Genomic DNA, 13,344 nt, shown 5'->3' with positions numbered 1-13,344 from the left:
TGTTTTAGAATTGAATAGGCTACAACATACGAATGTAAAATAATTAAGCTCAGGATACCATAATACAAAAAAAGATTAGTTCATTGAGAGCAGTTAACATTTGAAATTTTGGACTAATACTAATTTATAGCTGTGCTGATGAAACATGAAATTTTAACAGTTCTGTTTTATGGATAATTTTTAAATATAATGCCACCTTAGTTATACTCTAGGGATATGTTAATTTGGATATCTGAAGGCAAACTTTTGATGGAAGATTTATTACTGCATTAGCAAATATAGTATGCCAAATATAACTTATGGAATCAAAGAACTTTGCCTCAAAAAATAAGGGAAGAGAATTTATTAAGCATTTATTAAATGTTTACCATATGCCAGGCACTGTATTAAGATAGAAGTGCTTTACAAATATTATCACACAAATATCCTCATAACCCTCTCAGGTAAGAGTTATTATCTCCATTTTACAGTTGAAATAGAGGTTAGTGACTTACCCAGGGTCACACAGCTACGAAATGTTTGAGGCTGAATATGAACTTGTCTTCCTGACTCCAGGCCCAGCATTCTATCCATTGTCCCACCCTAGCAGCCCTTTAGATCATTTGGTCCAGTTCTTGAGGAAACTGAAGGATAGATACTTGTCCAAATTCCCTCAAATGATAAGGAGAAGAGCTAAGATTTAAATCTAGGTCCTCTTCATATGCCCAGTTCTACACAGTGTTGCCATAGATAGGTACAATAGAAAAAAAAAACTTGTTAATATTCTAAAACATGTTAAGTTAAATTAAAAATTAAACTTAAAATAAGTTTTATATTCTTAGTACATTTAGAGTAAACTATAAACTCATTGCTTAAAATTATTTCAACAGTTAAATAAACTTTGATTGTAAACCTATGCCCATGTGATGCTTTGTCTTCCCATATGTCTTCTATAGATTCTCTTTCTATCCTTGAAATCTTCCTAAAGGCGTGTCAGCATTTTGTAGACAAAATGGAAGTACTTTAAATACTAAACTGTTCTGTTAGTGATCTGTCTTCTTTTGTGATCATACATTTTGTAGATAAGACACACACACACATATACATACATATGTGTGTATGTGTGTATATATGTATATATATGCATTTATATATGTATGTATGTGTGTGTGTGTATATATATCTGACAACACTTACTTTGTGAATTAATTTCTTTTCATTGCAAATGTGCTACCACATGCCTACCACGTGCCTCTCCATCACCACTGGGGTTGCTTACCGTTTTAATTCTGTGTTCTGTGATTCATTTGTCAAAGAGCATCACTGGGAAAAATAATGATACCAAAAAGACATTTGGTTTACATCGGAGCAGGTTGTTAATATGGTTTTTTTTGGGCACTTTCCCAGTATCAATAAGTGTAGTAAAAACTGTTTTCTTAGAAAATGCTGTGTTTAAAAATGTTTGTATTTTTTATTTGGCTTTGCCTTACCTTGTGTCATTGTTGTCTTTTATAATGACTATCCTTTTCTCCTTGTTTCTTCCCTAAACCACCTCTGGTTTAAAAATTAAAATCCAGAGAATTACATGTGTGAAGTTATTTGTTAGCAAATATATGAAAAATTTGATCATAGAAGTTGATTTAAATCTTAGAAACATAGTAGTACATCTCAGTATTTATTAATAAAAATATGACTCGCAGCAAATTAAAAGATGACTAAAAGAATCAAGTCATTATAAAATATTACTTTTGTTTTTAACTTACTTTTAAAATTTCAGATATTTAACAAAATGTTTGTGTGTGTATGTGTGTGTGGTTATTATTCCCATTTTTGATTGATGGCTATCAGAGTCCAATGTTAGGTAAAATTGCAGTTTTCCTGTTGTGAGATTAATTCAGAAAATAGGCAGTTTAGTTTATTTAGGCACCAAAGCAATTTTATCTAGACATGCTTCTGGTTTATGAAATACTAGAAGGGAAAAAAATAGACAACTTTGCTCATGTTAAAAATATGAATTACAAAATGAGAATAGTGGAGACTTTAATGTTATTCTTTGGTAAAATGAAGAATGTTTTGAATTTGAATTCAGTTTTCCCTTATTTTTGTTAAAAGTAAAATTTTTGAACAGCCTAACTGTACTATGATACATTATTTGAATGTGCCCTACTCCTCAGTTTTGTTTTAGGACATATAAACAGGTAGGCTTTATTTTACTTTATTTTATCCAAGGCAAGAATGTTTTTTGCTGCTAGTAACGCATATATTTTCATAACGGACCAAGGCTTCATAGTAAAATTTTAAAAGCTTTTGTGAGGCAGAATTTAATTTCTCTCCCGTTTGTGCTGCTACCAACCATTTGATCAGTTGATTAAGTTAAAATCCACAATCTCTAATGACTTTAAGATGACCAACCACAAGAGGTTCCATTTTTGGGTATAACAGATATAGATTCCTTATAAAATATGATATTTTATTAATTTTTAACAACAGGAAAAAAAACTCAGGCTTGTGGACCTCATCAGTACATTTAAGAAAGGTTTATGTTTACTTCTACCTTAGCAATTCATGTGTATACAAATGGTTATAATATGTTTTTATGGTTTTGGTAAATAATGCATGCTACTACTTAGTCTTCTAAGGAATGGAGAAGCAATATATGGTTAAAAAGATATTGCTAGCATATGTATCTTTTGAGAGGTTTATAGATTCCCCTTTTTGGTTCAGGAAGGAGTATCTTTGATCTAAGAAATATTTTAGTCGTTAATCAATAAACATTTATTAAGTACCTAATAATGTGTCAGGCTCTGTGCTAAGTAGGTGGGGTTCTACTTAGCACAGTGATTGTCATATCCAGTGCTTTATAAATGGCCATCCATTCACCCATTTAGTTATCCATTAATTAATTTACTGAAAGACTAACTGGAGCCAGATTTTCAGTCAGTCAATAAATATTTATTAAGCACCTACTATTTGCCAGGTACTGTGCTAAACATTGAGGATACAAAGAAAGGCAAAAGATAATCCTTGACCTCAAGGAACTCACAGTTCAGTGGAAGAGACAAGATGCAAACAGGTACAAACAGGATATAAACAAGATAAATTGGAGATAATTAACAGAGGGAAGGCACTAGCATTAAGAGTTCTGTAGAAGGTGAGATTTTGGCTGAAAGAAGCAAGGGAAACCCAGAGAGATGAAAGAGAGAATTCTATTCCTAGGGGACAATAACTGAAAATGCCCAGAATCTGGAGATGGAATGTTTTCTGCCAGGAATAGCAAGGAGCCAGTGTCACTTCTCACAGAGTACTTGGTTTAGGTGTGGACTAAGTTGTTAAAAGATTAGAAGGGGGGGGTGGTGCTCAGACATGGGCGACGGGCACAGGAGTAGGTTGTAAAGGGCTTTGAATGCCAGAGGATTTTATATTTGGGTTATCCTTGGGTTGATAGGGACCCATTGGAGTTTACTGAATACAGTATTAGGATGTGGTAAGATCTGCATATTAGGAATATCGTTTTGACAGCTGAGTAAAGGAGGGATCTGAGGCAGGCAGTTTCACCAGCAGACTATAGCTGTAGTCCTAGTGTATGGGACAGAATTTTTAAATAATAGGAGAGACATCTTTAAGAGAAACAAAGTAACTTTATTCTACAAACCTTGCAAGATTTGGGCACACCTCCATAAGGGAGGAGGCGAGGTAAAAGGGAACCTGCCTTAATTTATAGTCTTAATGAAAAGGATTCCCTCCCACCTCTATCCCTTCTCACCATTGGCTGGAGGGGTGGGCTTACAGTCTAGGCGCGAAAACTACACAGAGGACCAAGGTTGAACCAGTTCGTCCAGGTTTTTCCCTATCAGAACTCAACTGCCAAAAGTGGCGTGTGAAAGTCTAGGTGGAGAAATGGGATGGGGGAAGGAGAGACCCTTCCCGGAGCAGAGAACAAATAGCTCACAGGAAGTTCATTATCTTCTAACATGGGGGGGGGGGGCGGGGAAGGACATGCCTTCCAAAATTACAAGGCCAAATCCCAAAACCTCTCCATTAGACATACCCTGTGAAGTCTTCACAAATATCTGTCCCATGCACTAGTATGAATGACGAGGGGGCTGGCACTGGTAGCAGTGTCAGAGGAGGACAGAGCACGTTGGAGAGATATTCCGAAAGTAAAGTCAACAGGACTTGGGAACAGATTGGATATGGAGGGGAGAGGGTAGTCTTTTGTGTCTAGGAGTCAAGGATGACACCTAGATTGTGAGCCTGGGTGACTTGGAAGGTGGTGTTTAAAAAAAAAAAAAGGAAGTGTGGCGTAGTGGATAGAGTCTGGCGCACACACCAGCTAGACCTGGATTCAAGTCTTGCCTCTGACTTGTACTGGCTATGTGATCCTGGGCAAGTCACTTAACCATTCAATGTTCTAGGAAATTCTCCAAGATTATAAACTAGAGAACATGTCATCATGCTTCCTAGAAGGATTTTCTTCATTTTTATACCATTGAAATTGCAGGCCAAGCTTCATTGTTGCTGACAAATAATCTCAGAAGTCTTCTTAATGATGTTAACCTATTTGAGATGAACTTTCTGATTATAACTTAACAGACATCATAGTTGTAATGTTTATACTTTAAATAGACATATTAAATTTTTTATGTAGCAGTGCATGTTAATCTAACAACCACTCATGAAACCTAGCAGAGTTTTTGTTTTTTGAAATAGCTTTTAATCCTCTGAAGTTTTTCCTGATTTTACTGCTAGTGCCTGAAACTACCATATATTTAGCTACTTTGTATTGAAACTCATTACATTAATTCTGCAAATATTTATATATGTTCCTGTTGCCTTCCCCATTAAAATGGACACCCCTACCATCCAAGTAGGGTTTTTTCATTCTTTGTATTTTATTCTCTCCACTCAGATACCCCTACTTGATAGTCTAGTTCCAACAGCCATCTCTTAGTCTATTACAGTACTTAGCTGTTGGTGAAGACATGGAAATTATTTTCCATGGGCCGTGGAGTATTAAATCCAACCACTGGGGCCCTTTCTCCGTGGGGATGTACGTTTGTTGGTTTAGGGAGCTTGTGATGAGGAAAACTCCTATCAATGGGAGACCTGAAATTCTTAGGGGCACTGAAAATCTTAGTGATTTCACAGGTTTATGATGTTAGAGGTGAAATCTAAAGCCAAATTGACTTGACTCCCAAGTCAGAAATAGTGGGGTCAAGATTATAGTTTCCAAGGATTCATACTTTGGCTTTTATTTGTGACCATCATGAATGGATAAAGGATTTTAATAAATGAATTAGAACAAAGATTAGTGGGTAAGATGTTAAATGGCAACCTGCTGGACCAGTACTTTGCATCTTGCCTAAAAACACTACAGATAAGCATTTGACAAATATAGCAACTGATGATGTTTTTATATTGTTAAATCAGGGAAGAAGATTAAGGAATTGAGCAGAAGTTGTCATGTATGTTGTCCCTTGCTTCAAAGTAATGGTGGCAATTCTTGGGTGTCATTTTCCCAGAAATGGGTGTGATATTTTACTAAATATACTAACAAAACAGTGGACCACCAGCAAAGACTGTATTTGAAGATTCGACTAAAAAAACCCCTGAAATACCAAATTTGAGCAGGCAAAGCTTCAAAAGTGACTTAATAGTTTTGTCAGTTTTGTTTCATGTGAAGAAAGCAGTCACCCACTTTGTGTATGGCAGTTCTTTTTAGCTGTGTTTTTATGAGATACTACTGTTTCTTATTTCAGGTATTCTGAAAACGCTTGTTTTAGTGCAAATTATATCTAGAAACATGTGTCATGGAGCATTTTTAAGGATGATGGAGGAAGTTACAAAATAAAATAATGGTAGATTGAAAAGTTTGCAGATCACCTATTTAAACATTTTGAAAGAGTACTTTCAAGCCTAGTCATTTTAAAACATGAATTTAAAATTGTTATAATCAGGGGAATTATTCACCTTCCACATTCTATAATAGTATAAAAATAATTGAGGATAGAAACTTCTGTATTAAAAGTAGATCAGTAAAATAGTTTAAGTTCTTCAGCTTTTTTTTCTAGATGCTTTTCATGTCTCTTTAAGATTTTAGTCTGCTTTAGTCTGGTCTCATATAAAATTACAGGTATTGCTGAATCAAATGGCAAAATGACACCACATTTGTAGTTTGGAACATTTAATCAAATAATAAAGAGAAACCGATTTCTTATACCATTCATTAATCTTTTTTAAAAATCTGGTGATATTGAGATACCTTTTTTTCCTCTCGAGGCCCAGTTCAACTTTGTTCTCAGACGGACTGAATTCTTGGTTTAGTACTTGCCCTCATATGCTTCCCTTGTTGCAGGGCAGGCTTTGTGGAAACAGTGTCTTATTGGTTTTCAGGCAGCTACTTCTTAGAGCCAATCAGATAGTGGGTGAATATCAGTTCCCTACCAGTACTGAAGTAGGGAAGCGTGGAATGATTTATTTTTCCTGTTGAGAGAGTGGGTAAGCTAAAGGATATGGCTGTAGCAGGCTCCCTCTGGGGTATGTTTGAAAAACTACAAGTTTTATTTGTGTTTGAAGGGAAAAAAAATGGTTTAAAAATGGGTTAATCTATAAAATATTGAGTATAAATTTTAAAAAATATATTCCAGTGATAAAAGTCCCTCGTATTTATTTTATAATTTAAATATTAAATGGGAAATTGATGTAACAAAAGGAAAATTTCCTCAACTTACATGGAGACTTATTTTGTAAATAAAACCATTTTCCTTTAGGCTTGGAAGAGGTGATTCAAATCTTTCCGTAACTTGTTTCAAGGGAGTAAGTAGACCACATTTAAAGTAGTTGAATTTATATGAGTTTAAAACATAAATTATTTTAAAAGCAGAATCAAGATGCATCCTCTCTAGGAATTGGGAATTTTAAATTAGATCTGTTAAAATAGTTTAGCACACAGTAAAACACCATAGAGAAGCATAGGAATCTTTTAAAAAAATTAGGATAAAAATACAAGGTAACTTTTGGAACTAGAATAGTATAGTTGGACAAAACAAAACCTTTTATATTGAATTTAATATTAATTTTTGTTTGCATTTTTTATTTATAAATGCTGTAATGTTGAGCTTAATTTTTACGCATTTTCATTTTCACACTGCAGATGTTTTCCAGAGTAATATAACCTTGTTCTGGCAGTCTTTGGTTCTCTAAATAGCCATTCATTCCACATCTAGAAAAATTGATGGTCAGTCATTAAGCTAAGTATAGCTTTCATTAACCACACAGGGCTTATTAAACAATTTATATTATTTTCTGTCATCTGTACTATGTACAAATAGTAGACTTGGACTTTGAGGAATACTGTATTCTAGATTACTTATATTGTGCAAAGAACCACATAGCATTGGTTTGGATTCTTTGTTTTGTTTAACTCTCCTTCTCTGTGACCTTCTCATTGTCTGTCTCCTGTTGCCAGGCAGGATTCAGAAAGCTGATTGCTCATTGGCTGACTTGTGAGCAGCTCTTGAACAGCTTCTTAAAATTCTTGAGCTTTTTGAGATGGCAGATTGTAGGCTAATACTTCTCTTTGTTGTTTCGTTGCAGTGATAAAAAAAAAAAGGAACAGAGGAGAAAATGTAGAGTTTGGTACAGGAAGCAGCCTTTTTAATTTTACTTAAGAGGAGAAATTTTAGTTTTACCAGTACACTCTTGGTTATTTTAATCCTTTAGTAGAGTGAAAAACCCTTGCTAATGCTGTAAGATATTTAATTAGAGATAAATTATTTCCAAAAAGTTTCTAGTAATTTTTAGCCTTAATACATAACAGGTAGAGAGAATTGTTAAAAAATCTTTTAAATGGCTGTATCAAATGGCATTTGTACATTTCTTCATGTTTCTGCCATAAGAGCAAAAATAACTAAAGGCACGAGTTGATTAAACTTTTTGGATATTTATGTCTGGCATTGGGAGCAATCTTCTATTCTAAAATGTAAGCATTTTGTATCCTGAAAAAAATTTGATATGTAAAAACTACATGATGCTAATACTAGTAACCAGATGGTGATTTTTCTTAGGTAGAATGATTATGATAATAAAAAGTCACCAGCACAAAAGAATCCAAAATGATACTTATTAAAAACATTTTAACATTTTGTTTGTTAGCATTTAGCCTGCATTGCTTAGCTCTGAGAGGGGTGCCACCCTTTTTTGATATGTAGCCTCTCTAAGAATTCCTTTTATTGATGCAAAACAGATTTCCAGAACAAGAGAGCTGATTGGCTTGCACAAATATGGCTAAACCGGTCTGAACTGGTTTGCCTGATACTACTTCCTTGTTACTTCGACTTTGTTTTTCGTTGCCTTCAGTGCTGTAAAAGATCTGTTAATGGCTTCAGTATGCTCCCTTGTGGGTATGGATGGTAATTATTCTTTAATTCTCTCTACAATTCAATATAACAATTTATTAATAAATCAAATAGTTTTGTGATAGAACTACTTATTTAATAACAGTTTTTGATTGTATTTGCTTTTTATTTAATGTTCTGTGATTTTATACTGTTCTGGATATTAAGAAGATAAATTCCTATTTCATATTAAAATTACCAAGTAAAAAAATTCCTAGAGCAATAGCATCCTGTTTATGACATTTTTGTTTTGGTGGCATTATTGTAGATATAAATAAGCTAACTATGTATTTTAAATGGCATGAAGATATATTTACTTTTAGATTAATTGTGCACAGCTATCAGAGTATGTAATATTTTTGTAATAACTCTAGAGTGAGAATCATATTCCAAAATGCCTTTTCTTTTCCTATTTGCTTTATTATTGCATGTATTACTTAAAAGGATTTTTGGTCATTAAAAAATCCAGTTGACAAATTTTTCAAATTACAAATTAGTTTTATATTTTGAGTTGCAAGAACAAGATACTTGCTTTCATTGATTATCAGTGCCCTCCTGCTCTATGTTTCCTTTGAGCCATTTGCAGCCTCGTTAGAGTCATTTTTGTAGATGATGAGCAGAACAGGGTCCAGGAGAGTAAAGCAGTTTGTGCTACCCCCACAGTATCCTTTCTCCAGTGCTCTAAAAATTTTTATAAAACAATTTTCTTAGAGTAACCCTATATAATGCAAGTAGTTTTGTCTCCATTTTACGGGTCAGGAAACTGAGGGTCAGAAAGAATGACATGCTAAGGGGCTGTAGGAATTTGGACTCAAAACTTCAAACCTGATTTAAAAACCCATATGCTTTTCACTATACCAAGCTAACTTCCACCTTCTTGTTATCTCAGTTATCTATTTCCAGAAGCTTCTGTTCTCTCCCAGGGCCATAAGACCCTTAGCTCTTATGGAGGCCAATTTAGTATCCCTAAACATATGATGACATGACCATAGGGCCCCAGCTTAAGTATGTAGATCCTTCAGTGTAATGCCAGAGACCATGTAGGAAGCTTTGTAGCTTCTTTGGAGCTGTAAGTGAGAATGGCTCTGGCCTATGCTTGAAAGTAAGAGGTCTCACCCAACCCAGGAATACAGTTACCTGTTTAGCAAGCCCCAGGAAATCCTATCTGCTAGACACTCTGGCACTCCTTTGCCCTGTGGAGTGTTTATAAAAGTTGAATTTTTGTACAGTTCTTGACTTCCCAAAGGAGTCATAATATAGGTGCTAGAAAAGTGGAGGGAGCAGTTGTTGGAGGCTTGCCTGAGGTTTTTTGTGTTTTGCTTCTTTGTGTCTTATCTGTGCCTTTACAGATGGCTTTTAATACAGAGGTATACATCTCTTTAGACTTATTTTAGCCTTTATGGACATCTTCCTTTATGGACTTCTCCTTTAGCCTGTTTTTCTTAACCAAGCAACAGTAAATTGCACAGGGAATCATATGAAGCAATTCTGATTTTAGATTGTGATACAAGTAGATTGCTCTCTTTTAAATATTCTTTTTTCTCAATTCCTTGGTATTTGAAGCTGGAGGTAGTATCAATATTGATGTGTATTGAATTGCCAGAGATTTTTTCTTAAATGCACTAATGTATTCAGTCCAATTCAGCAAGCATTTATTAAACTCTTAACTGTAATAAGAAACAAAACAAAACAAAAAACCAAGTTCCTGAAGGAGCTTAGATTTTCCTGGAGGACAGGAGTGGAAATTTCATATATATGTGTGTATATATATATACAGAGAGAGAGAGAGAGAGAGAGAGAGAGAGAGAGAGAGAGAGAGATTGATTCTGAGACTTGAATGGAGTTAAGAGATTGGAAGTAGGGGCTTCAGTTAGGGAGCCAGGAATGAAATGAGGAAAGCTGGAACTACAGTGGTAAACAAAGGAGCAGAGAGAAAAAGAGATATGTGAGGGATGATATTAAAATAGAATATGGGAGACTTGATGATTGATTGGTTGTCAGTGACAGGGAAGGAGCCAAGAGCTAAGGTGGGGAGACACAGAGACTGGGAAGTGAGGAACCTAGTAACTGTAAGGGTGGTAGTGTCTAAAAGAGGGAAATTAGGAAGCTCAAAGACTGTCAAGACTCCTTATAGGTTTTTTTTTTTTTAGTGGTTCTTAGTTTATTATAATTTTTTTAAATTAGTTTGGTGTTCTGTTTTTATAAGCTAAATCCTTCATTTCTTTAAAATTTTCAGCCTTTCTGACTAAATGTAATTGTGCATAGTACGTTCTGACAGTTTCTTTCCTTGTGATTTCACCATGTTCATTTTTATTAGTAATTTGATTTTCCTACACTTTTTTCTTCAATTTAGCTAAAAGTTTATTCATTTTGTTAGTCTTTACAGAGAATTAGCTTCTAAATTTTATGATCATTTACAGCATTTTTTTCTAGTTTACCTTTCTCTGATTTTTAAGATACTTTTTTTTTTTTGCTAATTTTGGTGCCATTTGATTTTCTAAGAAGTTAACTAATGCTTTTGTTCTGTTTATGCATGTTCTCAGAAATACATTTTTTCCTCTGAATACTGTTTTTTCTGCGTTTATGAAAGTTTTTACAATTTGTCTCATTGTTATTTTTCTTTTTTACAGTTATTTTTCCTATAATACATTCTTTGACTTACTCATTATAGTGAATCATTAAGTCTCCATGTTAGGTCTATATCCCTTTTAATTTCATTAGCATTAGTAAATAATGTACTTGTTTCTACTTTTTAAACATCTATTTACTATTTCTTTGTGCCTTGGCGCATGGCTTATTTCTATAAAGGTACCATTTAATATTGAAAAATTATTGCAATCTTGAACGCTAACATCCAGAGGATCCCCTTTTCCAGCTCTAAATTCTCCAAGTGTATTCAGTTCTGTAGTTTCCCTTTCTGTTAGATTTTTCTAGGTCTGAGAAAAGAACATTAAAGACTCCTATAAATATTATTACTGTCTTTTTGTAATAAAGGTATAACTTCCTTTATGAATTTAGATGCTGTACATACTAATCAAGGCTTTTAAAAAAACTGGTACGGTCATTGTCTACGATTCCTTTAGGTATAAGATCTCTCTCCTTGGTTTTTTTATCCCCTTCCCCCTCCCCCCCCCTCCCCCCCCCCCCCCCCCCCCGCCAGGGGAAATTGTCCCTTTACCGCCATCCCCCTTAAAGGAAAGTGCAAGGGATAATAATCTCAAAGAATCCCACCACATTCAGCATATGAGAAGAAAGATGAAAAGTTTTCTCTCTCTTGATGCTGTGAATTTTTATTTTTGCTTGTCTTGGCACAATTGCAATGCCTGCTTTTATGGATTCATCTGATAACATATTTTGTTCGCACCTCTTATTTTCATTCTATATATGTCTTTGCTCTTTGGATGCATTCTGGTATACCACATTTTGTTAGGCTTTGTTTTCTTATCATTTTGTCATTGTCTTTAATTTTAATGGATTGTTTAATCCATTCACATTTTTAAATTATAATCATTAAGCTTGTGTTTTTCTCCATTTATGTTGTGATGTTTTGTTTTGGTCTCCATCCACAGCCTACTTTTTAAAAATTTATTAAATGGAATTTTAATAAATTCTGCACTTAGCACCAAATAAAATGAGCATTTCTATATAGAGAGCAGAACAGAAAAATAGAATTGCATTTGCATCCATGAATTTGCACCTCCTACAGTTTTCTTCTCTTTGCAAGGGAGGAAATTTGTACAACAAATTGAAAATGTTATTTTCAAAGCTGTTCTGGGAAACTTGCATTGCAAAAAGAGAAGCAAACCAACTGACAGCTTGGGATTTCTGCCAGTACTGTTTTGTAATATATAAGAATATTGTGCTTCTTTTAAAAAATGGTCTACTTAAAAGAGACTTTGTTACCAGAAGATACTTGAATGGAGGCACTACTTCATTAATTCAGCTGAATTTTATTATAAAGTGACTGTTATATTCTTATTTTGACAACTGGGTATAGTATAGGTACATCTGTTAATTTGAGTGTCTTAACTTGAATGGTTTATTTATAAACCCTATTTTTGGAAAATTTTGTAAAAGTTAGACTATTCACTTACTTAGACTATCGCTTTTGTTTGCGTCTGCCTTCTACTTATGGTGAAGTAATAAAGGCATACTGGATAGGTAACTCGTTTATGATAGGGAATGCATTTAAGTGTTTAGTATTTTTTTAAAAATACAAAACTTTTTACATTCTTTAAAACATAACATCCTTATTTTAAGATTAACCCACAAACACCACTTTTTTGTGTTTTATATTTTGTAAACATTTAGAAAGTCCTTGGCTGTTAGTCTCCTAAGTCCAAAATAAGGTGTTCAATCTTAGAGCATTTTAGATATTTACTATCCATTTTATGCCTGCCCCACATGTAGTTTGAATTTATACTTTTGTCCCCGAGGCATCATCCCTCTTTACCTTGTCCATTTCACATAACAGACTGAAACTTCTGAGATCTTTCCTCTTTAAAATTTTGAGATTTTGTGTTGTATAATTTTGTTCTTTTTCATAATTTCATGTCCCAAGTTATTAACTGTTTGTTGCTCTGAGCCCACCCATCTTCTTTTTCCCTTCATATCTGGCTACATATAAATTACATATGTATTTTCTTTCTAAATTTTAATATATTTTGTTTTTATGTCACCTTTTTTTCTGAATAGTCTTCTACTTTCTACTACCATGCCTTGTAATAAAAAATAAAAAAAAAGAAAAAAAAACAGTTCAGCAAACCGAATACCAAGTCTGACAGTGTATATGTATAGCCATTGTTTCTCCCCTACCCCATGAAGAAAGGTGGGAAATGAGGTTTAACCTTTTTTTCCCTAAGTTTTTTTTTCAGTGAAATTTGGTAAATTGAGCTATAGTTATTGAGATAGTATTTACTTTAATAAAAGCCCATAATAGGTAAGTGGCCTATTTTATGTAAAACTGTGA

The 13,344-nt window shown here is 33.9% G+C and overlaps 1 protein-coding gene across 4 annotated transcripts in view; it reads left to right on the top strand.

Moving 5' to 3' along the window:
* LOC118852159 (activating transcription factor 7 interacting protein) overlaps positions 1-13,344 on the top strand; it is a 169,124-nt gene that overhangs the window by 65,625 nt on the left and 90,155 nt on the right. Inside the window, exon 1 of one of the 4 annotated variants that reach the window (XM_036761818.1) lies at positions 8,361-8,381. The exons of 2 other annotated variants lie outside the window; for them this stretch is intronic. In XM_036761818.1, the coding sequence (XP_036617713.1) occupies positions 8,368-8,381 (14 nt within the window). In that variant the 5' untranslated portion in view covers positions 8,361-8,367. Of the gene's footprint in view, positions 1-8,360; positions 8,391-13,344 lie in introns of those variants that run through there. One more of the 4 variants, XM_036761822.1, reaches the window with a different exon arrangement.

The sequence above is a fragment of the Trichosurus vulpecula genome, chromosome 5 (genome assembly GCF_011100635.1).
Source record: "Trichosurus vulpecula isolate mTriVul1 chromosome 5, mTriVul1.pri, whole genome shotgun sequence".
NCBI lineage: Eukaryota > Metazoa > Chordata > Mammalia > Diprotodontia > Phalangeridae > Trichosurus > Trichosurus vulpecula.
Note: the sequence above shows the minus strand (reverse complement) of the source record. Positions and strands in the feature narration are given on the sequence as shown.